The sequence below is a fragment of the Amblyraja radiata genome, chromosome 18 (genome assembly GCF_010909765.2).
Source record: "Amblyraja radiata isolate CabotCenter1 chromosome 18, sAmbRad1.1.pri, whole genome shotgun sequence".
NCBI classification, from domain to species: Eukaryota; Metazoa; Chordata; class Chondrichthyes; order Rajiformes; family Rajidae; genus Amblyraja; species Amblyraja radiata.
In genome coordinates this window covers 24,065,632-24,092,998 of record NC_045973.1, presented here as the reverse complement: position 1 = coordinate 24,092,998, position 27,367 = coordinate 24,065,632, and the positions used below count along the sequence as shown (strand labels likewise).

At 44.5% G+C, this 27,367-nt stretch overlaps 1 protein-coding gene across 4 annotated transcripts in view; it reads left to right on the top strand.

The window, feature by feature from the left end:
• Nucleotides 1-27,367, top strand: part of rnf123 (ring finger protein 123) — a 204,342-nt gene that overhangs the window by 53,753 nt on the left and 123,222 nt on the right. For all 4 annotated transcript variants that reach the window (XM_033036858.1, XM_033036859.1, XM_033036857.1 and 1 more), the window contains exons 20-21: nt 11,746-11,866; nt 15,275-15,376. In XM_033036858.1, coding sequence (XP_032892749.1) covers nt 11,746-11,866; nt 15,275-15,376 — 223 coding nt within the window. The remainder of the gene's footprint in view (nt 1-11,745; nt 11,867-15,274; nt 15,377-27,367) is intronic.

Genomic DNA, 27,367 nt, shown 5'->3' with positions numbered 1-27,367 from the left:
CCCCTTTCCTAATCGGCCACCATTCAGATAATAGTCTACTTTCCTGTTTTTGCCACCAAAGTGGATAACCTCACATTTATCCACATTATACTGCATCTGCCATGCATTTGCCCACTCACCCAGCCGATCCAAGTCACCTTGCAGCCTCCTAGCATCCTCATCACAGCTAACACTGCCCCCCAGCTTCGTGTCATCTGCAAACTTGGAGATGTTGCATTCAATTCCCTCGTCCAAATCATTAATATATATCGTAAATAGCTGGGGTCCCAGCACTGAGCATTGCGGTACCCCACTAGTCACTGCCTGCCATTGTGAAAAGGATCCGTTTATTCCTACTCTTTGCTTCCTGTCTGCCAGCCAGTTCTCTATCCACATCAATACTGAACCCCTAATACCGTGTGCTTTAAGTTTGTATACTAATCTCTTATGTGGGACCTTGTCGAAAGCCTTCTGAAAGTCCAGATATAACACATCCACTGGTTCTCCCTTATCCACGCTACTAGTTACATCCTCGAAAAATTCTATAAGATTCGTCAGACATGATTTACCTTTCATAAATCCATGCTGACTTTGTCCAATGATTTCACCACTTTCCAAATGTGCTGCTATCCCATCTTTAATAACTGATTCTAGCAGTTTCCCCACTACCGACGTTAGACTAACTGGTCTGTAATTCCCCGTTTTCTCTCTCCCTCCCTTTTTAAAAAGTGGGGTTACATTAGCTACCCTCCAATCCTCAGGAACTACTCCAGAATCTAAAGTGTTTGGAAAAACTATCACTAATGCATCCACTATTTCTGGGGCTACTTCCTTAAGTACTCTGGGATGCAGCCTATCTGGCCCTGGTGATTTATCGGCCTTAAATCCATTCAATTTACCTAACACCACTTCCCGGCTAACCTGGATTTCACTCAGTTCCTCCATCTCATTTGACCCCCGGTCCCCTGCTATTTCCGGCAGATTATTTATGTCTTCCTTAGTGAAGACAGAACCAAAGTAGTTATTCAATTGGTCTGCCATGTCCTTGTTCCCCATGATCAATTCACCTGTTTCTGACTGCAAGGGACCTACATTTGTTTTAACTAATCTTTTCCTCTTCACATATCTATAAAAGCTTTTGCAGTCAGTTTTTATGTTCCCTGCCAGTTTTCTTTCATAATCTATTTTCCCTTTCCTAATTAAGCCCTTTGTCCTCCTCTGCTGGACTCTGTTTCTCCCAGTCCTCTGGTTGGCTGCTTTTTCTGGCTAATTTGTACGCTTCATCTTTTGTTTTGATACTATCCCTGATTTCCCTTGTTATCCATGGATGCACTACCTTCCTTGATTTATTTTTTTGCCAAACTGGGATGAACAATTGTTGTAGTTCATCCATGCAGTCTTTAAATGCCTTCCATTGCATATCCACCGTCAACCCATTAAGAATCAATTGCCAGTCTATCTTGGCCAATTCACGTCACATACCCTAAAAGTTACCTTTCTTTAAGTTCAGGACCCTTGTTTCTGAATTAACAATGTCACTCTCCATCCTAATGAAGAACTCAACCATATTATGGTCACTCTTGCCCAAGGGGCCACGCACAACAAGACTGCTAACTAACCCTTCCTCATTACTCAATACCCAATCTAGAATAGCCTGCTCTCTCGTTGGTTCCTCTACATGTTGGTTTAAAAAACTATCCCGCATACATTCCAAGAAATCCTCTTCCTCAGCACCCTTGCCAATTTGATTCACCCAATCTATATGTAGATTGAAGTCACCCATTATAACTGTTTTACCTTTGTTGCACGCATTTCTAATTTCCTGTTTGATGCCATCCCCAACTCCGCTACTACTGTTAGGTGGCCTGTACACAACTCCCACTAGCGTTTTCTTCCCCTTAGTGTTTCGCAGCTCTACCCATATCGATTCCACATCCTCCAAGCTAATGTCCTTCCTTTCTATTGCGTGAATCTGCTCTCTAACCAGCAACGCTACCCCACCTCCTTTCCCTTTCTGTCTATCCCTCCTGAATATTGAATATCCCTGGATGTTCAGCTCCCAGCCCTGCTCACCCTGGAGCCATGTCACCGTGATCCCAACTATATCATAGTCATTAATAGCTATCTGCACATTCAACTCATCCACCTTATTACGAATGCTCCTTGCATTGAGACACAAAGCCTTCAGGCTTGTTTTTACAACACTCTTACCCCTTATACAATTATGTTGAAAAGTGGCCCTTTTTGATTTTTGCCCTGGATTTGTCTGCCTGCCACTTTTACTTTTCACTTTGCTACCTATTGCTTCTAACCTCATTTTACACCCCTCTGTCACTCCGCTCACACATTTAAGAAACCCTTTCCCTTTAACTCCATCCTCAACTATCCCATTCGACACCCCACCCCCCCTTATTCAGTTTAAAACCACCCGTGGAACAGTGGCAAACCTGCCTGCCAGAATGATGGTCCCCCACCTGTTAATGGGATGGATGAAGAGAGAGGGAAAGCAAGGCTTATTTGAAGTTAGAGAAGTCAATATTCATACCGCTGGGGTGTAAGCTGCCAAAGCAAAATATGAGGTGCTGCATCTATGAGCAAATATGAGGAACAGCACCTCATATTTCACTTGGGCAGCTTACACCCCAGGCCTGTCTTCTACTGGCCTATCTAATCTTTTTTTCCCCAGTCCACCTTAGACAACTCCACTTCATACCATTATAATAGTTCTTATTTATTTTGAAGACACTGGCTTTGGTCCTGCAGTGTTCAAACCCTGTGGCGTTCTCCTTTCTATTTAGTATAATCTTTTGAGCAATATTTGCACAATTGTACCATCTAGTGGTGAAAAATGATTTTTTTTTCTCTACCTGTAGACGGGATGGTCTTTGATTTTGATGGCTGAGGATTAAATGTTTTAAATATTCTCTGGTGAATTTTGAATTTATATTTAGATTAGGTTTTCCTTGAGGTGCAGAGGAACATGATAGAAACGGTACTTCTGAACTACCGGTTGTGTTAATATAGGTATGAATATCTTTTTTGTGGTGAGCTGCCTTGTTCAACTCGGGCACGTACCAGTTTAACATATCACCACTGAATGTGCCAGACTAGCTCTATGGATGATGATGAGTAAACCACCATGAGAGATTCTAGGGACGCCGTCATGCCAACCCACACCGCCACCCTGGCTGCACATTGACTGGGACTGCCAATGGCAACCCTCACCACACCCCAGTCGCCTGCAAGCCGGGGATTGTCAACTCAGCTGTGTATGATGGCTCCACTGGTCACTGCCCGGCCGGAGGAGTCGATTCTGACAGCTTCCCCTTGATTGACACTGCTGGGTTCTACTGCCTCCCCAGTTGCCTCCAAACCAGGGACCTTAAATACCGACAATTCTAGGTCCTGCTACCTTTCCGACACGTCCCTTCCGATGCTAACCATGCCATCTCTCCTACTCCTGCATTCCTACAGCACGCCGAACACCCCCCTCCTCTCTGAGCTACTATCCTCCCTCCATGGTAATGCCCCTGGGCCCCCCTCTCCTCCTCCCCTCCTCAGAGCCTGGATCTGTTTAGTTTACACCATCCCCTCTGACCTGCCTCTCCAATCCTGAACAGTCTGTCCTCAAAGAGACTTTACCGTTGCATCCCATACCTCAATTAATTCTGAGCCATTATTATATTGAGCTCTTCTGTTGCCTCCAGTCCGGGTCAATTTTCCTGGCAATGAGTATTCGCCTCCCAGTGATGTCCCCTTCTCAAACCCCAACATGTCCCATCCTCCTAGACTAAGCCTGCTGGCCTCTACCCTCTCTGGACCTTTTTATTGCCAACTGCCAGCGCAACATCAACTGTCATGACTTCTCCACTTCCCTTACCCACTCCGGTCTCATCCCCTATGAACGCACAGCCCTCCGCTCACTCAGTAACAATCCCAATATTGTTAACAATCCACAAGGGAGATGCAATTGTAGTCTGGCAGGCTGACTGCTACACTGCTAAGGCCAGGAGCCAGCTCTTGGACATCTCATAGCATTACCATCACCTCACTGATGAACACCTGGTCATCATCCACTGGACTGTTACCAATATTATCATCTATATCCCCCTCCACAGCCTACACCCTCTGTTCCCAGTCCATACTCCCCATATCTCCCTCCCAAAATCATAAGCATGACTGCCCTGCACACCCATTGTTTCTGCCTGCTGCTGCCCAACGAATTCATCTCCAAATACCTTGATTCTACCGTGTCCCTCCCTCTCTTGTCCAGTCCCTTCTGACCTACATCCTTAACACCACACATTCTTCAATACTTAAATAACTTTACATTTCTAGACCCCATGGCCACATCTTTATCATTATGTACAGTCCCTTTATACCTCCATTCCCCACCAGGAAGAACTTGGGGACCTCTGGTTCTTCCTTGAGCAGAGACCGAATTGGTTCCCCTCAACCAGCACTCTCCTCCGCCTGGTGGAACTGGTCCTCGCCCTCAACAACTTCTCTTTTCACACCTCTCATTTCCATCGTCAAATAGAATAGAATGCAATTTATTGTCATTCAAACCTAGGTTTGATCGAAATATAATTTCTACAGTTTAACATTACAACACAATCCAAGACCCACACTTAACACAGTTTTACATAAACATCCATCACAGTGAGTCTCCAACATCTCCTCACTGTGATGGAAGGCAAAGTCTTTATCTCTTCTCTTTGTCCCTTCCCTGTGTAGTTATGGACACTCAAACAATCCTTGTTCCAAATGTACCCTGGTACCATTCCGCAACTCTTTCTCTGCTACATTGACAACTGCATCCCTTCCCACCAAATCGCCTTTCCCCAGGTACATTGCCCTGAAACCGCAGATGTAACACTTGCATCTCCTCCCTCAAGGATGTAGAGGGTTTGGAGAAGAGGTTTGCTAGAATGATGCTTGGATTAGGGGGTGAGTTTGGACAGGAAGAGTTTGGACAGACCGTTTATTTTCTCAGGAATGCCGGAAGTTGCGGGGAGACTTGATAAAAGTATGTAAAATTATCAGAGGCATAAATAAGGTAAACAGTCAGAATATTTTTCCCAGGATGAAGAAATCAAATACTAGAGGGCAATAGATTTAAAGTGAGAGGGACAAAGTTTAAAAGAGATGTGCGGGATAGTTTTTTTTTACACAAAAAACAGTGGGTGCCTAGACAGTGCTGCTGGGGAGTTAAAATGGTTAGCAACCAGGAGATCCAGCAGTCCCTGGCAGACCAAGTGCAAGTAGAACATAGAACAATATAGCACATGAAAAGGCCCTTCGGCAGACAATGCCTCTGCCAAACCTGATCCCAAGACCAACTCTTATCTGCCTGCATATAATCCATATCTCTCCATACCCTGCATATCCATATGCATATCCAAATATTTCTTAAAAGCAAGTTAAGGAACTGCATCTCATATTCCATTTGGGTTGTTTATAATCCAATGGTATGAATATTGAATTCTCCAACTTTAAGTAACCCCCCCCCCCCCCCCCCCACTTTTCCCTCTCTCTTTCCTGGATCCTCCCATCCCCTTCCACAAATAAACCCTTCCTCTGGCTTTACATTTCACTCCTCTTATCTGTTACACGTTGTCTCCTTTTCGATCCTCTATCCTTTGTCCATCTTTGTGACAACCCACCATCGCTCATCTATATCCATCTATCAATTGCAAGGCTTTGTCCTGTCCCCACCTCTTTTTCAGCTCTCTCTCCCTACTACAATCAATCTGAAAAAACATCTTGACCTGAAACTTCACCTAGCCACTCCTTCCACAGATGCTGTCTGACCGCTGAGTTAGCACTTTGTGCTTTATTAGAGATCCTTAATTTTGTTCCGAAGCATTTTTTTTTACTACATCCTTGGTATGAGTGACCATGTTTATATTTAAATTCCAGATTATTAACTTGCCCAAATTCCTGGGATTCTTCACCTCTGCCACCACCATCATTCATGCCATGCTTAAGTGACTATTTAAAAAAAATCATGTAATTACTGCTTGACGTTTGATGTGATATACAGTTAGCCTGACTTTCATCTCATAAAGATTTAAAACAAAATCTTCTAAAATTTTATTTTTTTAAAGTTTCCTCTTTACATTTTTCTGCCTCTATTTCTTTCAAACTTCCATCCTGCCCTCAAATTAATTTGGACAATCACTAGCACCGCTCTCCCCTTTCTTGATCTCTTTGTCTCCATGTCAGGGGATAGACTAACGACTAACATCTACTACAAACCTACTGACTCCAACAGTTATCTAGACTACACTTCTACCACCCTGCCTCTTGCAAAGATGCTCTGTCTCCGCAGCATCAGCTCCCAAGATGAGGCTTTCCATTCTTGGAATCCAAAATATCCTTGTTCTTTCGCAAATATGGTCACTCCCTGCTATCATAGGTGAATCCCTCACCCATGTCTTCTCTGTGGTTCTGCTCTTGCTCTCCCTCCAACCAGACAGAACAAGGATAGAATTTCAGGGATGCCTCCATATCCAACACATCATCCCCTGACATTTCTGTCACCTCTAACGTGATCCCACTACCAGTCTCATCTTCCCATTCCCACCCCTTACCGCCTTCCTCAGAGACCGCTCCCACTGCAACTCCTTGGGTCACATACGTTTGTACTCAAACCACCCCCTCCAACACCTATTCCTATACCTCCTCTCTCACCTCTGTCCAGGGAATCCAGCAGTTCTTCCAAGTGAGACAAATTTCCCATGCACCTCGTCTAAGCTCATCTACTATATCTGGTGCCCCGATGAGATCTCTGTACATCGGCGAGACCAAGAATCTTTCAGTTGCTAGCCATTATAATTCCTCTTCCCATTCCCATACTGACCCTTCTATTCTGATCCTGCTCCATTGCCAGAGTGAGACACACGCAAACTGGGGGAACAACAACTCGTATTCCGCTTGGGCAGCTTACACAGAGAGTTTGTTTTCAAGAGAGAGTTAGATTTAGGTCTTAGGGCTCAAGGAATCAAGGGATATGGGGAAAAAGCAGGGTACTGATTTTAGATGATCAGCTCATGATCGAAGGGCCAAATGGCTTACTTCTGCATCTATTTTTCTATGTTTCTAACCCTACAGTATGAACTTTCACCATTGGCACCTCTTCAATCATTTTATCTCACACCTGTCTGCTCATCTCTGGCTGTTGTCCAACCATCTGCCAATCAAAAAACCCGCCTCACCTGTATTCATTACCTCCTAGCCCTTGTCCTGCCACTCCACTCTTACAGCTTTATTTCACTTCCCGCCCCGCGTTTCATCCCGCCACCCCCGCCAAACAGTCTGAAGAAGGGTCCTGACCCAAAACGTCACTTATCAATGTTCTACAAAGCTGCTGCCTGACCCACTGAGTTACTCCAACACTTTGTGCCCTCTTTTCTAACCTAGCATCTGCTGTTACTTGTTTCTATATTCTTAAGATTTAGTTCTGAGACCAAGCTTTGCTTCCCCATCTTAATGTTGATTGGTTTTAAATGTTATTTGGTCTCAAATAAGTTTCCTACAAAGTGTCTTTGACCTTTTTTTTGTCGTAAAGGTATTATGTAAATTCAAGTTTGGGCGGTATAATGGCACAGCTGATAGCTCAGTTGCCTTATCGCACCGTAGATCTCGATTTACTCCTGACCTCGGGGGCTATCTGCGTGGATTTGCAAATTCGCTCTATAATTGCAAGCGTATCCTCCCAGATCCCAAAGATGTATGATTCATAAGTTATTTGGTGAATGTAAATTGCCGATAGTGTTTAGTGTGTGGTAGAATCCAGGTGGAGATGGTGGTAAAGAAGTAGGATTATTATAGTGGTTGATAGAGTAGATTCAGTGTTCTGTTTCTGTGCTGTCTCACTCGACGATTCGAGGTCAGGATGGAAGTAAATGGACACTTGCTCTAAATCTGTTTAACTGCTCATTAGCATGGAACCAGGATTGATTTCCTGTCTTCAAGGATCGAGCACAAACCAGCTGGATTATGTAGTTAGCAGTGTGAAGGAGCTGACAAATTTTGATTTCTCACAGCAACAGGACCTGTTCTGTAACCTCACCAGCTGCTGCTGAACAAAGGTATGGCATGGTGTTGGCATCATCTGTTCCACATCAACACAGGAAGAGAATGTTGGGGATGGAAAAACTTCATAGCATGCAGGTACAGCAGGCAGTGAAGAAAGCGAATGGCATGTTGGCCTTCGTAACAAGAGGAGCTGAGTACAGGAGCAAGGAGGTCCTTCTGCAATTGTATAGGGCCCCAGTGAAATCACACCTGGTGTATTATGTGCAGTTTTGGTCCCCTAATTTGAGGAAGGACATTCTTGCTATTGAGGGAGTGCAGCGTAGGGTTACAAGGTTAATTCCCGGGATAGTGAGACTGTCATATGCTGAAAGAATGGAGCGGCTGGGCTTGTATACTCTGGAGTTTAGAAGGATGAGAGAGGATCTTATTGAAACATATAAGATTATTAAGGGTTTGGACACGCTAGAGGCAGGAAACATGTTCCCGATGTTGGGGGAGTCCAGAACCAGGGGCCACTGTGTAAGAATAAGGTGTAAGCCATTTAGAACGGAGATAAGGAAACACTCTGTGGAATTCTTTGCCTCAGAGGGCGGTGGAGGCCAGTTCTCTAGATACTTTCAAGGGAGAGCTAGATAGGGCTCTTAAAGAAAATGGAGTCAGGGGATATGGGGAGAAGGCAGGAACGGGGTACTGATTGGGGATGATTAGCCATGATCACATTGAATGGCGGTGCTGGCTCGAAGGGCCGAATGGCCTACTCCTGCACCAATTGTCTATTGTCTATTGTCTAACTTGAAATAGCAGCAAACCAGAAACAAGTATCATAGTTCCAGGGAATGCTGCTTCTACAAACTCGGGAATTTCAGTTGTTTGAATATTAACAGGGATTCAGTCAGTATGAAAAGTATAGAGGCACAGAATCCTTAAGTTGCATTCAGGAGAATTTACTTTTGTCTGTGCCGAACATGATGCCAAATTAATCTAATCTCCTCTGTCTGCACATGATCTGTATTCCTCCATTCCCTGGAGATCTATGTGTCCATCTGAAAGCCTCTTAAACTCCACAATTGGCATTCATCCAATTTATATTGCAATTGGCTATGCAACTAATCTCAGTTACCTTCAATTATTGGTGGAAAGAGGTTCCTTCCACATCTGTTCAGAATTTCACTCACCTGCCAAGATTTCTCATGCCCCTCTTCCACCTCCTAATTCCATTAGATAAACACAAAAAGCTGGAGTAACTCAACGGGATAGACAGCATTTCTGGAGAGAAGGAGTGGGTGACGTTTCGAGTGGAGACCCTTCTTCAGAATCCATCTTCATAATTCCATTACCCTGGCTGGACCTTTTTTCCCTAAGTTACCTCCTCACCATCTAGCTAGTCTTCCACCTCTTGCTAATAGAATTAGCAATGTTACAAAATTTTGAGATTTTAAAAATCAAGTCTGTAATTTATCCCATCAGATAAAGCATAAAAATAAGTTTAATTTGACACCTAATTCACTTTCATATCTCAAGTATTTAAAAAGTTATGGCCATTTTCATACTCTGAAATGAGCATCTTGTTCCCTATTGATTTTCTATGGACATAACAAAAAAGTTGTGATCGTGAACAGTCAAAAGCCCATAACTTTCTTAAAAATTAAGAGAACTGAATGAAATTTTCAGTTATCATAGATTGAAGCATTCTGAAACAAATATAAAATAATCTTACTTGGATGACCTGAAATTAAAGCATATAATTAGTTAGTTACCTAATTGTAGCTAATTTCAGACTTCAATTACTAGATCTAAACATCTATCCATTTCTTAATAAATGATTAACATTTTTATATAGCCTAAATGTCCAAATAATATTCACAAATAATTCACAATAAAACATGATTTTTAAATCTCATTTACATTAATTTATAGACCAAATGGAAGGAATTCAGTGTTCAATTGCTGTAAATAAATGCCCATTTAAATCAGCTTTCTAGTGGGTCCCTGTGGAACGCGCTGGTTTAGAACGTTCACATTGCGGTAGATTTGTGCCTCAAATGCCCAGAAAAATACTGCGCGATATAATGGGCCCAAAATGAGCTACTCGCAATATTAAACTTTGTATAAAGGGATCTTTAGAAGCCCTTTTTAATGTAAAAATATACAACCTACCTTCAGTTGCCTGCTTTATGAGACCCTGCGGTTGCTGGCGGTCGCGGGTTTAGAGATTGATTTTTAAACTACTATAACTATTATTCAAGGGCTTTAAACCTAATAATAGCTTTTGCGACGGGGTCTTCCAGCGATTTTTCGTTAATAATTAACTAGGCTGAACATCTTCGATTTGAACAGCCTAGAGAAAATCGCGTTTTAAACCCGCCCCCTCTAAACGGCGCCAAAATCGCGCACACCCGCAGCGGAAGATTTTCAAAGACGCTTCAGGTAGGTTTTGCAACATACCTAATAGAATCTCTCACCTTTCCTACTGACCCCAGCTTTTTAGCTCCTTCCCCATCCATCAACGTACATTGGTATGATGGTACAAATGGTACATTTCCATGAGCCTTTTTTCCTCATTTACCACCTCTCTACTCATCAAACACCCCACATCTTACCCCATTCTTCCCAATCCTCCTCTTCCTTGTCCCTCCTGTCGCATTACTCTCCACAATCCTTACCCTCCACACTCCTTTCCCCAACCTTCTCCTCCGTCACTCATATTTAACTCTTTTCATTCTGTCCCCATACCCTGCATTGTCCATCTTAGACAATAGACAATAGGTGCAGGAGTAGGCCATTCGGCCCGTCGAGCCAGCTGATCATCCACAATGAGTACCCTGTTCCTGCCTTCTCACCATATCCCCTGACTCCACTATCGTTAAGAGTTCTATCTAACTCTCTCTTGGAAGCATCCAGAGAATTGGCCTCCACTGCCTTCTGAGGCAGAGAATTCCACAGATTCACAACTCTCAGTCTTTGACAGCTTCCTAGATTACAGGTGTCAAGCCACACGTATCCAATGTTATGAGGAAATTGGAACATTTGATCACTTTGAAAGACTAACTATCCAGAAGTGTCCCTCATTGCCTTCATCTGGCCAACCAACATTTACTAATTCAAACACTATAGTGCAGGGGTTCCCAACCTTTTTCATCCCGTTTACCCCTGGCATCTTTAATAGCACATAACAATGTTATTTCACTTACTTATGAACAACTAATGTATACTAATATAGTATAGTAAGACCTGAGTGATCTCCTGGACAAGTGTCGATCGCCTGGATTGGGGTCGGAGAGGAATTTCCCGGATTTTTTTCCCGAATTGGACCTGGGTTTTTATCCGGTTTTTTGCCTCCCCCAGGAGATCACGAGGTTCTTGGGGTGGAGAGGGGTGATAGCGGTATAAAGGGGAGGGTAGTGTCTTGTGTCCTGTGTCTTGTGTCTACTGTTTGTGGGTAAGTGTGTCTGTTTAGTGTTCAGCCATGAGCGAATGGCGGTGCGGGCTCGACGGACCTGGTGGTCTACTCTCGCACCTACTTTCTATGTTTCTATGTTTCTATGTTAATGATGAACATTATACCAGAACTAAGTCAGTCAATGAGAAAAAATATGTACAAATCCAGAATCAACAAATATATCCCCTGGGGAGGCGGAATTTACCCCCTGGGGGTAAATTTACCCCAGGTTGGGAACCCTTGCTATAGTGCTAACAGCCAGAAATCTTTCTCTACCTTTTCAGAATCCAACAATTCTTTGCCCTCCTGAATACATGGTGTGCTTCTTGCATCGACTGATTGTTGCTTTGCGAAGTTATTGGGATGAATACAGACTGAGGAATCCATCAGCAATACCAAGTGAAGGTATAGACCAGTGTTTAATCGTGAGTGATGGTGGGGTCATTATCTCACTTGTATGTTATGAATGATAAGAACACACAGTTCTATCCTGACGCATAAACTTGCCTTCTCGAACCAGCTTCATGTTTATTCTGTTATCATACGTGGACCATTGATGTGCATTAGTCTGTTCTCACTGGAGTGTGGAAGAGTAAGGATTGACTTTACAGGAACATACGTTTTCTGAAACTGTTGAGGGTTTAAGTTCAAAGAGAATATTTCTTCGAATGAGGAGTCCGTTCCAATGTATACTCTCAGAATGAGAGTTGTCACTTTAACATGGAGATGAAGAATTTGTTCTTTTGGAACATAGATCAGTACAACATAAGAACAGATCGAACCGCCACAATGTCTGTGCCAATCATGATGCCAAATTTAACTAACCTTCTCTGCCTGCACATTTAGTTTAGTTTAGTTTAGAGATACAGCGTGGAAATAGGCCCTTTGGCCCACCGAGTCCATGCCAACCAACAATCACCCACACACTAGTTCTACCCTACAAACTAGGGACAATTTACAGGAGCCAATTAACCTACCAAACTGCACGTCTTTAGAATGTGGGGGGAAACCGGAGCACCTGGGAATAACCTAAGCTGTCCCAGGGAGAACTTACAAACTCCGTGCAGACAGCACCCGTAATCAGGATCAAACCCGGGTCTCTGCCACTGTAAGACAGCAACTCTACCATTGCGCCACTGTGCCGCCCTGATCCATAGTCATATACCAAGCACTAATCCATATCCAAATCCAGAATCCAAATGGATCACGTATAATCCATATACGTGATGCATATTCCTCCATTCCTTGCAGATCTATATGTCTATCTAAAAGCCTCTTAAACTCCACTATCGCATCTGCTTCCACCACACCTATGGCAGGATACCAGGGACCCATCACTCTCTGTGTAAAAAAAAATATAGGCTCATCTCCTTTTAAATGTACTCCCTATAACTTTAGAGCCACAGTATGCCTTCTGGACGTTTCCACCCTGGGAAGAATGTTCTGACTATCCACCCTTTCGATGCTTCTCATAATTTTATATATTTCTATCAGGTCTCCCCTCCAACGTTCTAGATAAAACAATCCAAGTTTATCCAACCTCACCATACAGTGCATTCAGAAAGTATTCAGACTCCTTCACTTTTTCCGCATTTTGTTACATTACAGCCTTATTCTAAAATGGATTAAATTCATTTTTTTTATCATCAACTACACACGATACCTCATAATAAAAAAGGGAAAACAGGTTAGAAATTTTTGCAAAGTAATTAAAAGAAATAACTGAAATATCACATTTACATAAGTATTCAGACCCTTTGCTATGACACTCAAAATTGAGCTTCGGTGCATCCTGTTTCCATTGATTATCCTTGAAATGTTTCTACAAATTGATTGGAGTCCACCAGTGGTAAATTAAATTGATTGTACATGTTTTGGAAAGGCACACACCTGTCTATATAAGGTCTCGCAGTTAACAGTGCATGTCAGAGCAAAACCTAAGCCATGAGGACGAATAAATTGTCCGTAGACCTCCGAGACTGGATTGTGTTGAGACACAGATCTGGGGAAGGGTATAAAACAATTTCTGCAGTATTATAGGTCCCGAAGAGCACAGTGGCCTCCGTCATTCTTAAATGGAAGAACTTTGAAACCATAGAGCTGGCCGCCCGGCCAAACCGGTGCCGAAGTGAAAATGGTTGAGAGCTTCGAATTCCTTGGTGTTGATACTAGCAATGATCTGTCGTGGACCAACCACAATGATGCGACTGTTAAGAAGGCATGCCAATACTTCTACTGCCTGAAAGAGACTGAGGAAATTCGACATGTCTCCAAGGAGACATTCTACATTCTAGAGATGCACCATAGAAAGCATACTGTCAGTTGCATCACAGCTTCGTTTTGGAAGAGTTCTGCCCAAGATCGTAAGAAATTGCAGAGAGTTGGAGAAAAAGCTCAGTCCATCACACATACCAGACATTCCTCAATTGACTCAATTTGCACTTCATGCTGCCTCAAAAAAGCAGTCAACGTAATCAAAGACTTGACACAAAGTGCTGGAGTTACTCAACAGATCAGGCAGCTTTTGTAGAGAACATGGTTAGGTGACGTTTTGGGTCTGAACTCTTCTTCAGACCATTTGTGGTCTGGGAGGGAAGGTGAGCTGGAAGAGAGGTGGAGGTGAGACAAAAAGGTCAGAATTTGAATGGAAATGGGAAGAGGAATTAAAATGGTCAGCAATCCCTTCCCATTCCCATACTGACCTTTCTGTCCTGGGTTGCCTCCATTGCCAGAGAAATGCCACACACAAACTGGAGGAACAGTATCTTATATTCCACTTGGGTATCTTACACCCAAATTGTATGAGCATTGAATTATCCAATTTTGGGTAACTAACCTACCAACATCACCACCCATTTCGCAACCCCCATTTGCCAACTCTCTTCCTTGTGACCTGCTCATCCATTTGTCCCATTCCCCTTCCACCTCTGCTTCTCACACTGACTTCATATTTCACACATCGTCTATCCTTATCTCCTTCTCCCACACTTTTATACTTTTCACCTCTGGCCTTTGTCCAACTATCTGCCATACTAAACTCTCCCCTCCCCTGTATTCACCTATCACTTGCCAGACTTTGTTCCACCCCTACCTCTCTGCCAGCTTTCTCCCCTCTTACTCCATCAGTTTGAAGAAAGGTGTTAGAGAGGTGGGGTGGAACACGTCTGGCTGGTGATAGGTAGTATCTCAGGAGAACACGTCACCTATTCATGTTCTCCAGAAATGCTGCTTGACCCGCTGAGTTACTCCAGCACTTTGTCTTGTTTTTGTAAACCAACATCTGCAGTCCTTGTGCCCAGTCTAAAACTTGTCCCACCCCGATCATTCTTTGTGCTCCCTGCTCCCATCTGGCAAAAGGCACGGAAGCTTCAAAGTGCACACAACCACAAGGCTTCTTCCCGTCTTGTTATCAGGTTTCTGAACGGTCCTTCCAAAATCTATGTTTGACTTGATTATACTTATCTATAGTATGTCCGATCTGGTTAGATAGTATGCAAAACAAAGCTTTTCACTGTTCTTTGGTACACGTGTCAATAATAAACCTAAACGTAAATTGGGCGTGTGGAGTGGTGATCCATTGAATGTGCGTGTGGAGTGGTGACCCGTTGACTGAATGTGTGGAGTGGTGACCCATTGACTTTGTGTGTGAAGTGGTGATCCGTTGATTGGGTGTGTGAAGTGGTGACCCATTTACTGGGTGGGTGAAATGGTTAATCCCATGACTGGGCTTGTGGAGTGATGATCCTTTGACTGGCTTTGAGGAGTGGTGACGCATCATCCATGTTTCTGGTTACTTTATTTTTGTGCTTCCAGATGCATACGTACCCCCCCAGCTCTTCTTCAATGGGAAGGTGGATTACTTTGACCAGCAGAGGCTCGGTGGCCTGCTTTCTCATTTAAAAAAGACTCTAAAAGGTGAGGCAGTAGGTATAAATTGTTTTTTACATTCAATTATCAATGCCAATGTATATTTCCTCAGAGCAACTCAGTGTTTAAAAAAACATAATTTGAGCTCTTTTCCGTGTGACATCTCTTGTGTGTCAAACATACAACCTGTTCTCCAGATTCCAGTGATACTTTGACTGAGCATACCAATTGAGTAGTTGTGTATTATAGGTGCGGCACAATTTGTGCTTTATCAAATAAATTCTCAATACACTTTGAAGAAAAGTGCAAAACAAAAAGATCAAAGCATGAAAGTGCAATAATGATCGCAATTTTAGTTGAATAGCTCATAGTATGTATGTAAAACATCATACACCAACCAAATAGGTTGTGAGAGGAATTTAAATAAAGCAAACACTCACTTTTGCCATTGACCTAAAAGAAAGATCAATCCAAAAGAGTTTTGAATGTGGGAGAAAACCACATGGGCATAGGACAATGTGCAAACGCTACGTAGAATGCACTCGAGGTCAGGATTGAACCGGGTCTCTGATACTGTGAGGGAGTGGCTCTACTAAATGCGCCACTATGTTGCTCATGTTCTGGCTGCAAGTAGTGTAGGAGTATGGTACTCAATCATGTATTGATAGTAAATGGTTTAGATAGGTGAATGTGGCAACTAGCATTAGTTCAGGCTGGGTTACAGGCAGTATAACAAGAAGGACATGGGCAATAACATCTGTGCCTGACCCCACTTTGTCTGAGTGTGTATGTGCTGAGAGACATGTAAACATGAGAGTGGGATCAATAATATCTATTCAGTAGAGTCTGATGTCCAGTTGTCTTGGTCTTTGTGGATTAAAGCTTTACTCTGCCAAACCAGTGCAGTAGCTGGTGTGCAATGGCTACATGTTTAAGGAAGTCACACACAGCCTCCACCCTTTAATGTGATGTTTGGGATTTGGAAAGTCACAAATATTGTGGTTAGTCTAAACAATGACAGGCCTTAATATTACTCTGCTGTGATAGTTCACAACCTCAAAATGCTTTGTCAGTGAGAGATAGAACACCACGGCACAGGAACAGGCTGTGCCCAACATGATGTCAAGATATCAAGATAAATATATCTTATCTGTCTAAGCATGTTCCCTATCCCTCAATTCTCTGCAATTCCAAGTGCCTATCTAAAAACCTCTTAAACACCACTATTGTATCTCGTACCTGCCTCCACCATCACTCCTGATAAAGTGTTCCAGGAAAGTACTGCATTCTGCCAAACCTTGCCCCTCTCTCCATAATGCTATGCCCTCTAGTCTTTTACATTTCCATTCTTTGAAAAAGGTTCTGACTCTATCCTATCCATGCCTCTCATTACATTAAAAACTTTTATCAGGTCTCCCCACAACTTCCAGTGCTCCAGAGGAAACAATCCAAGTATGTCCAACCTCTCCTTATAGCTAATACCCCCTAATCCTGGCAGCATTCTGGTAGACCTCTTCTGCACCCTCCCCAGAGCCTCTACATCTTTCCTGTAATGTAACTCCAAACGCGGCCTAACCAAAGTCTTATTGAGCTGCATCGTAACTTATACTCGAGGTCCCTCCAAATGAAGGCAAGTATACCATTCAAGTTCTTTACGACTCTATCTACCCGTGTTGCCATTTTCAGGGTGCCATGAACTTGGATCCCAAAATCCCTCTGTATATCAAAGCTGTTGCCATTAACCTTACCCTTTACCCTTATATTCAATCTCCCAGAGATTGGCAAGGCATACTTATTCAGATTAAACTCTTCCTGCCATTTCTCTGCTCATTTCTGTTGCTGATCTACATCCCACTGTATACTTTGACAGCCTTCCTTGCTGTCCTCAGATCCACCAATCTTGGTGTCACCAGCAAGATAGGCAAGAGATGGTCAAACCAAAGAGCAATGTGGTCGATTCATCATCTTCTGCAGGGCAAAGTGGGAGACGAGGGAAATGAGGTGAAGAAGTTCAGGAAGGGAATTCCAGTAAATAAGATACTTGAAGTTCAGGGCACAGTAATGAATGCCGAACAATTTTGTGACGGTGAAAGCATCAAGAAAATGGGATTAATGTTAGCTTCCTTCAGTATTTTTGGATGATGCTGAAAAGCAACAAGTGGTTAACAATAATAGAGGAAGCAATTATAGATCCTCCTCCTCCACCCTCCCACCTCGCCCACCCTCCCTCTCCTCCTCCCCTCCACCCCCCTCTCCCTCTGTTTCTTGCCCTTCTGTCTCTGCCCCTTTCTCTCTGTCTCTCCCCATTCTCTCTCTGCCCTCACTCTCTTACCCCCCCCCCCCTCTCTAGACGTGCCTGCGAGTTGGGGGCTATGCGTCAGTGGATAGGGCGGTTTTGGGGTAAAAGGAGCAAATTAATAATATTAATATAATATCAAGGGGGGTAGTTAGCGTGTGTGCGGTGGGGTAGTTAGTGTGTGTGACGCCGCATGCTGCCCCCCCAAGCCCCCCCTGCCCTGCAACCACACGTTGGGGGAACAGACACAACAGGTCTGCATTTGGTCTAGTATCTATTAAAACTGTGGGTGTGTGTGTCATTTTGCCTTTGAAACGTATCTCCTCAAAAACCAGATGCCGAAACGAGGATGGGGGGGGGGTGGTGTTGGTGGTTAGTGTGTGTGTGACGCGGGCGGCTCCTCCCCTGAATTCCATAGAGATGCCGACAGCTTTCGTGCATGATGCGCACACGCTTCATTTCCAGAACATTCTGAACGGGTGACGCACGGTTGCATTTCGATCTCTCTGTCTCAACCCCTCTCTCTCCCCATCTCTCTCTCTCCCCATCTCTCTCTCTCTGGCCCCATCTCTCTCTCTCTCTCTCTCTCTCCCCTCTCTATCTCTCTCTCTCTCTGTCCCATCTCTCTCTCTCACACTGTCCCCTCTCTCTCTCTCCCCCCCTCCCTCTCTCTCTCCCCCCTCCCTCTCTCTCTCCCCCCTCCCTCTCCCCCACCCCCTGCCCTCCCCCACCCTCCATTCCCTAAACCCCCTTCCCTCCACCCCTCCCCTACCCCCTCCCCCCCACCCCATCTCCTCCCCTCCCTCCCTTCCCCCCCTTACCTGCAGCCTAGCTCGGGCCCGGTGCCTGATGGGGAGGCTTGTGCTCTATAACCTGGACAGGCGCTTCCTCTACCCCCTCCCCTCCCTCTCTACCTCTACCCCATCCACAGGGCAGAGAAAGAGAGAGAGAGGGGGGGGGGGGATAGGAGGGGAGGAGAGGGGGGGGAATAGGGAGGAGAGGGGTGAGGAGATTGGGAAGGAGATGAGAGGGGGGAGGGGGCCCTTCCTCTCTGCCACCCACCCCTCTCTGACCCCCCCCTCCCTCTCTGCCCCCTTCCTCTCTGCCCCCTTCTTCTCCCCTCCCTCCCTCTCTTCCCCCATCCCTCTCTGCACCCCCCCCCCCCTCCCACTCTGCCCCCCTCCCTCTCTAGGGAGTGGTGAATATTGGGATCTATGGGTGAGTGGTGGGGTATTGCGTTCGGGAACCAGCCCTCCCCTGTGATGCAGACCCCCACCCCTCAATCTCTACCCCCTCCCTCTCCCTCTCTACCCCTCCCGTTGAGGGGATGGGACCCAATGGGTCCCCCTTGGTCTAGTGATTGTTTAAAAATGAAATGAGGCATTTGCCTGAAAGAGAGAAGAATATTAAACAACCAGCAGAAGTGTGAGATTATGCGAGTGTGAGACCAGCGGAAGTGTGAGATTAGATGGCTTGTGGTAGAAGACTTCGGAGACTGGCTTGATCGGAGAAATCTGAGAGATTTAGTAAATGCATAGATTAAGAAGTGGCTGCATTATGGAGTTTAACTAAACAATGCTCTTTGTGTTTTCAATGAAAGTTGTTAGCCTCATCAAGCAGTCACCACCAATTGTTTTGTAACATGTCTCTTCCTTTAATTTTCACAATAAATACAAGACAGAATTTTAAATAAACTTTGTCCCCCATTGAATTTTCACAATGTTGAATTTGCCACCATGCACCCAAGTGGATGTGTCTGCATGAAAGCGGCATCACCATCAGTAACGGGAGCTGGAACAGCTGGAACAGCCTGTAATATTAATTTCTAAGTTCCCAACCTGCTTGAAATGAATGCTTCAAATAAAGTTAAATATTTATTACACCAGATGGTAAAAAACAGGTCTTTATGATGAAAGTGATTTAGAGCAGCCAGTAAATGAAACCAACAATTATGTTACGTGGATCAAGGCCATGGAATAGCAATAAATGGTTGATGGATTTGTAGGTAAGGTCTTGCCAAGATGAGGAATGTGCTTGAGTCAGGGTTTCTGCAGCCTACATCCTGAAAGTATTGGTCACTGAGTAACCACATTTGCTTTTTCTTAGTTTTTTATGTGTCACAATGTTAACCTTTGTTCCCAATGGTGAAGGAACAAATAATTTAGCATAGAGCACATAAACGACCTTCAGCCCAATTCGCAGGTGGGACCAGTGTAGATGAGCCATCTTAGTTGCCATGGGCAAGTTGTACCTAAGGGCCTGTTTTTTTTCATGCCTTATGACTTTAGTCCCATTTAACTGTTTGGCTCATATACCTCTAAAACTTTCCTGTCCATGTATTTGTCCAAATATCTATGAAATTTTGTTATTGTACCTTTCTCAATTATTTCCACAGGCAGCTCGTTCCATGTATCCACTACCCTTTGTGTGGAAAAGTTACCCCATAGGTGAACTCTCTCCTCTCTCACTTCAAACTTATGTCCTCTGGTTCTTGATTCCCCTAACTGGGAAAATCCTTTGTGCATTCACTGTATTTATTCCCCTCATGATTTTGCACACCTCTACAAGATCACCCATCAGCCTCCTGTGCTCCAACACATAACATCCTAGCCTGTCCAACCTTTCCCTATAGCTCAGGACCTTGAGTCCTGGCAATGTCCTCGTAATTTTTCTCTGCACCTTTTTCCAGCTTAATGGCATTTTTCCTACGACAGGGTTACCAATAACATACCAATGATGCCTTGCACATACCCACCTAAATCATTGATATAGATACAAACAGAAATGGGCCCGTCTGAGGCAAACCATTATTCACAGGCCTCCAGTCTGAAAAACAACCTTCCACCATCTGCTTCCTCAGTATTTCAGTATTCAGTATTTACTTTAATGTCATTTTAACTGAGTACTTACATACACAGATGAAACGAAAACATTGTTTCTCAATCAGTTCCCATCAGTGTGGTTAATAAAAACAGAATAAATACATATAGCTTTAAAAATTAAAATTACCATATCTAAAATAGGCCTAAAAATTGAACTAAAAACAGACATTCAGACCGAACAGTGGCATTGCTTTGACAGGTGCCTAGCTGTCAAAGTATGGGCGAGGTTAGATGTGTTGGTGTATGATATATGGGGAGGGGACACAGTCCGTTAATCAGTCTTATTGCCTGTGGAAAGAAGCCTGTCCTGCCATGAAGCTAATTCTATATGCAGTTAGCTAGCTTTCCCTGGTTTTCATGTGATCTAATCTTCCAGGGCAGCCTGTGCAACCTTAAAAATGGCCTCGCTGAAGTTCATATAGACTACGTTTATGGCCCTGCCCTCATCATCCTTTTTGATTACTACTTCAAAAAATTCATGTTTCATGATCTCCCATGCACAAAATCATGCTGACTATCCCTAATCAACCCCTGTATATTGAAATGCATGTATATCTTATCCCTCAGAATCTTTCCAGTAACTTTCATACCACGGATGTCAAGTTTACTTATCTACAGTTCCCAAGTTTTTCTTTACAGTCCTTCTGAAATAGAGGCACGACCTTAGCCATTCTCCAGTCCTCCGGCATCTCCTCGCCCAAGAAACAAATAATTTATATTGGCTAGTTCCCTTTGATCTAGTGCTCATTCAATATTCTGCCTTGGTTGAGATGCTACTGTCATGTTGGATGAATTCTGGTTTTATTTATTCCCCATCCTAAACCAAACTGAATCTAACTACAAGGTACACAAAAATGCTGGAGCAACTCAGCGGGTGCAGCAGCATCTACGGAGCGAAGGAAATAGGTGACGTTTCGGGCCGAAACCCTTCTCCAGCATTTTTGTGTATTTCCTTCGCTCCGTAGATGCTGCTGCACCCGCTGAGTTTCTCCAGCATTTTTGTGTACCATCGATTTTCCAGCATCTGCAGTTCCTTCTTGAACACTGAATCTAACTACATGCTGTTTTATATTTTCATGATCGTTGGTCATCCTCCAAAATCCTACTCAAGTAAACCTAACAATTAGTGTCAGCAGATATTTTAACTGTAACTAGTGTTCTGCCTCGGGAATTAATGCTACGCCCACTGCTGTTTGTCATTTATGTTAACAATTTGGCTAAGAATATACAAGGCCTAATTAATACATTTACAGATGACAGTAAAATAGATGGTATCATCGATAGTGAAGATGGTTATCAAGAATTACAGCAGGATCATGATCAACTGGATGTCGGCCATGAAATGACAAATGGAGTTTATTTTACTTACCGTATTTTCCGGCAATGAAGACGCTATTTTTTACCCAAAAATAAGGCACGGAAATTTACCTGCGTATTGGAGGCCGAAGGTTAGGTTGTTAGCCAAGAAAGATAGACTTGGCTATCCCTCAGTACAGCAACATCAAGAACAATGTTGCTGTACTGAAGGATAGCTAAGGCTATCCCTCATTGCTGGCAGCTGATGGGAAGCGGCTGTAATGGGAGACGCGGCTGTAAATGAACAGCGCCGCTGGGGGGGGGAGAGATCCTTTCACAGCGTGTGGGGAGTCTGGTCTGGGTCAGCATGGCCTGGGCTGCACAAATTGGCTGGGCCGCCAGGGGTAAAGTTGCAGGAAGGGCAGGAGCGTTGAGAAGGAGGGAGTCGGGGATCATGCCAGCAACTCACTCACTGCTGCCGCGGAGCCACCGCATTGTGGCCGGGGAGGGAAGTAGCTCGGGTGGCTGCGAGCGGCCGCTGGGACCAGACAGGGGAACCGGCCACCACCTCAGCGCCTTCTGCCAGGGACTGTGTCCATCGGCACAGGCACAACCGGTGGAGGTGGTGGTAGCTACTTGGCGGTAGACTAGCTGCTCCGTCCCGGGCTCGCGCTCTCTCTCTCTCTCTCGCTCTCGCTCACTCTCTCTCTCTCTCTCTCTCTGTCTACTAGTCCCGTGGCAGGCAACCTGGGCTCGCAGGCGACCTGGGAACTGCAACCAATCCCGAGACTCGCAGGTGACCTGCAGCTAGACCCAGGGCTCGCAGGCGACGTGGGCTCTACAGCCAGTACCAGGGCTTGACCCCTGGACTAAACCAAACCCTTGATCCTGTCCTGCCATACTTTTTTCAAAATTTCGCAAATTAAATTGGGGTGCGCCTTCATTGCCGGGAAATACGGGGCAAGTGTGAGATGTTACATTTTGGGAAATCAACTAGAACAGGACTGTTATAGTGTAGGAAGGAACTGCTGATGCCAGTTAGACACAAAATGCTGGAGTAATTCAGCGGGCCAGGCAGCATCACTGGATAGATGGAATGGCTGACGTTTTGGATCCAGACCCTTCTTCAGACTTTTGTAGTAAATGGTAGGGCTCAGAGGGACGTTGTTTTGCAGATCTAAGAGTACAAGTACATAGTTCCCTGAAAGTGGCGTCACAGGTAGATAGAGTGGCAAAGAAGGCTTTTGGCATGTCGGCCATCATCAGTCAAAAAATTGAGTATAGAAGTTGGGATATTATGCTGCAGTTGTACAAGACGTTGGTGAGGCTGCACATGGAGTTCAGTTTTGGTCACCTTGCCATAGATATGATGCTGAAAATATTCCAGGGGAAATTTCCTTGGATGCTGTCAGTACAAGGACCTTAACTATAAAGGAAGAGGTTGGGCATACTAGGACTTTCTTTTTTGGTGCACAGGAAGCTGAGGGATTAGTTTATAGAGGTGTCCAAAATCATGAGGGGAATAAGATGGGATGATTGCAGAGTGTTTTTTCCCTGCTGCATGTCTCTAGGATTCTCTGTGACACTATGAGGTGGTGAATCCGGCAGCACAGTGGCACAGTTGCTGCCTTACAGCGCCAGAGACCTGTGTTCGATCCTGACTACATGTGCTGTCTGCAGGGAGTTTGTATGTTCTCCCTGTGACCGCATGAGTTTCCTCCGGGTGCTCTGGTTTCCTCCCACACTCCAAAGACGTGCAGGCTTTTTGTTCATCTCTTCTGCTTCTGCCTTACATTAGCTGAGTTTTAAAGAATCTGGTCCAGTTCCCCATTTCTTCAGAAAAAAACACAAAGTGCTGGAGTAACTCAGTGTGTCAGGCAGTATCTCCAGAGGAAATATAAGTGATGTTTCAGGTCGGGACACTTCTTCAGTGTAGAAAAGAGTCCTGATCTGAAACTTCACCTATCCATGTCCTCCAGAGATGCTGCCTGATCCTTTGAGTTACTCCAATACTTTGTCCTAATTTCTTCACTTTTGCTTCCCAACTTTTAAGTACTTTGTGACTCTTTGCCATTTTAAAAGGGCAGATAATGACTATTTCTGATTATAATTCTGCAGATTCTGAATTGTTTTGTTTACTGGTTGATGGATAATTCTCTGGCAAGTTTGATAAGTGTTCCCATCTGCAGGCTCATTGGTGCTTGCCTGGCACTGATTCAGTTTCCAATATCAATAATTGGGAGTCCAGATGTCCCAGTCAATTTTAGTTAAAAAATTTGGTCAGTCTGCTACACGGACAAGGTTAGAGCTCCATTGGTGAATCTCATTTGGCTGATGTGTAGTTACTTGCAGGGCTCTTCCTTAACTTTTTTTCCCTGTTGCCAGCCGGGCAACTTAGGCAGCTTTTTAGGTTGCAAAATGACAGTTTAGGTGGTCAATTTAAGACGGCTTGCATGACGCGTGCGATAATGTGCTCGAACGAAGTGCGTAGTTACCAGTCGGAATTATGCTCAATGAAGCATTCACATATTATTTCTGCTTCAAATAAAGTCACAAACTAAACATATTCACCAATCAAGACATGATATATACCACAATGACATGCAGCAAAGTTACAATACAGTATCTCAACTCTTTTTACACGTTGCAATTAATGCAATTTCTATTATTTCCTTCCACTTCCCAACAAAAATGTGGTTGGATTATTCAGCGTATGATCAACCTGTGTCAATAAATCCTGGACCATGGTAACATATATGCTTAACCATGCACACTACAGATTGATGCAAGCATGTTTTCTGTGAAGGACCGAAAATTATCATGACATGGCCATAGCATGGGTCGTTATTGCTATTGGTACAGAAACACTCGCTTCCCACATAATTTATCCACAACAAAATATACAGGTTGCAAGGACATTTCTAAAGGCATTTTATGATAATAGCTGTTAAAACCGACTATATCCATCTGACAGGTTAAATCACATTAACTGACAAGAGATGGCCAAAGGACATAACTGCAGCAAATGTTCTTTTGGTAATATGTTTAAAGGTGTCAAAACGCCACATTACCGGACAATCAGATTAAATGTATGTGTTGTGAACAGCAATGAAGATACCCAGTTTGTATGCACCAGATTTTTTTTAAATTATTGATAAACGCAGTTTCCATCATTCCCACTGAGAAGGCAAGGTGCTGGATGGATGGATTGAGGCAGGGGAATTAGTGCGTCTTGGTTGGAATAGGTAAAATTGTGTGGGGAGAGCGCGGGGGATGTCAGTGGGGTTGAATGGGGTGGAACAGTGCGGGATGAATGGGGGGCATCAGTACAGGATGAATGGAGGGATCACTACAGGAAGAATGAGGGATCAGTACAGGATGAATGGGAGCGTCAGTACAGTGTGGATCGGAGGGTCTGTGCAGGATGAATGGGTGGATTCACTACAGGATGGATGGGGGATCACTACAGGATGAATGGGAGTATCGTTACAGGATGGATAGGGGATCAGTACAGGATGAATGGGGGGATCTGTGCAGGATGAATGGGGGGGATCGCTTACAGGATGAATGGGGCGATCAGTAAAATATGAATGGGGGGGATCAGTACAGGATGGATGGGAGAAACAGTACAGGATGAATGAGGGGATCAGTAAAAGATGAATGAGGGAATCAGTACAGCATGAATGAGGGGATCAGTACAGGATGAATGGGGGGAGGTATGCAGGATGGATGGGAAAGCGGGTGAGTACAGGATGAATTGGGGGATCAGTGTAGGGTGGATGGGGGGGGGGGGGTGGCAGGAGAATCAATGCAAGGTGGATAGGGAGATCAGTGCAGGATGAATAGATGGAGGGGGTGGTAGATGGGGAGGGGAGCACAAGGGATGTCAGTGAGGACTGAATGGAGGGGAATGGGGATCAGTGGAGGAGGGGTCCCAGGATAAGGGTGGCGTACAAGAGAGAGAGAGGGGGGGGGAGGTGGGGAGGAAGCAAGGTCAGCGCTCATCTGACAGGGACGGTATCATCGCCCCGCTGCCTTGGCCATCCCTGTTCACCGCCAAGTGCCGCTGCCAAAGGGGGAGGCAGTTGGGATCTCCTCGCCACCGCCTCCCCTCCTCTGCCAGCCAAAAGCAAGGTGCGGGGCCGAGCGGTGCAGCTGCTTCAGACGGCGGAAGGAGGCCTCCCCCTCCCTCCCTTCCTCCCTCCTCCCGGCCTCAGCGTGTGGGAGGGTTTGTATTGAAAGCAGTATCGCCGTTAGCGGATTGGCAAGCTGCGGCCGCTATCAGGGCGGGCGGGGTGCTGTCATGTCTAAGGGCCCGTCATTTACCCCATACCACGTATCTTTGCTCCGCACTACGTCGTCGCCGCCGACACGAAGCGTCACGTTCCTTTTCTCCAGAGATGCTGCCTGACCCACTGAGTTACTCCAGTTTTTTGTGTCTATCTTTGGTATAAACCAGTATCTGCATTGCCAAGCCGGGCAAAATGAATCGTCATTTACGTTGCCCCGCGGCACTTTGGGTGATCATTGGCACCCGGGCAACAGCTAATTTCGAGCCCTGACTTGCAGGAATTCCAAGTCATTTGGAAAGATTTCACAGAGTATTTTTATTTTATTGGGCTGACAGATTTTAATCCATCAGGGAACAAAATGTACTTTGCAAAATAAACAATAAATTCATGGAAATTAAAAGGCAAATGAGGTAATATTGTGACATACACCCTGTCCCTTTCATTACAGCGGCTGTTTTAAGAACATAGATTGTAAAACTATACAGCACAGGAACAGGCCCTTCTGCCCATGAGGTCTATGTGAAACATGATGCCAAATTAAACCAACCCCCATCTGCTTATACTTGATATATTCCTGCAATTGAAGTATTATTGGTTTCTTCTTTAGCCTCTCCCCCTACACCTTTACCATGAGCTATCCCTGCCCTGCCTTTCTCATCGCAACTTCCTCCATCTCCTACACTAGCACTCATTCGCACGCACACGCACACACATACGCACACACGCACCTTCCTGTTGAAATCTTTGCACCTATAATTCTTTGCACTGGTAATTTTCGAACTATAATGCAAAATTTTCAGTTTAATATTCTCCTCTTTCATTGACCCAAATGGGAAGGTATATTTTCAATTAGAGTCTTAGAGTTGTACAGTATGGAAAAAGGCCTTTTAGCCCATTTTGTTCTAGCGGGCCAAATTAGCATACTGATCTAGTCCTATTTGGCCCATAGACCTCTAAATCCTTCCTCTCCATATATATGTTCAAATATATTTTAAAAGTTGTAATTGTATCCACTTCCATAGCCTCCTCTGGCTGCTCATTCCATCTGCCTGGCTACCCTACCTTGTGATTTTGTACACCTCAAGAGGTCACTCCACAGTCTCCTATCTATGCTCCAAACAAAAAGTCCCAGCCTATCCAATTTCTCCCTACAATTCAAGCCTCAAAGCCCAGATAACATCCTGATCAATCTCTTCTGCACCCTTTCCTACTTCCAATTCAGAAGAATGCTTCATATATTGCCCTCTGAGTGATTTTTTTGTTGTAAACCAGC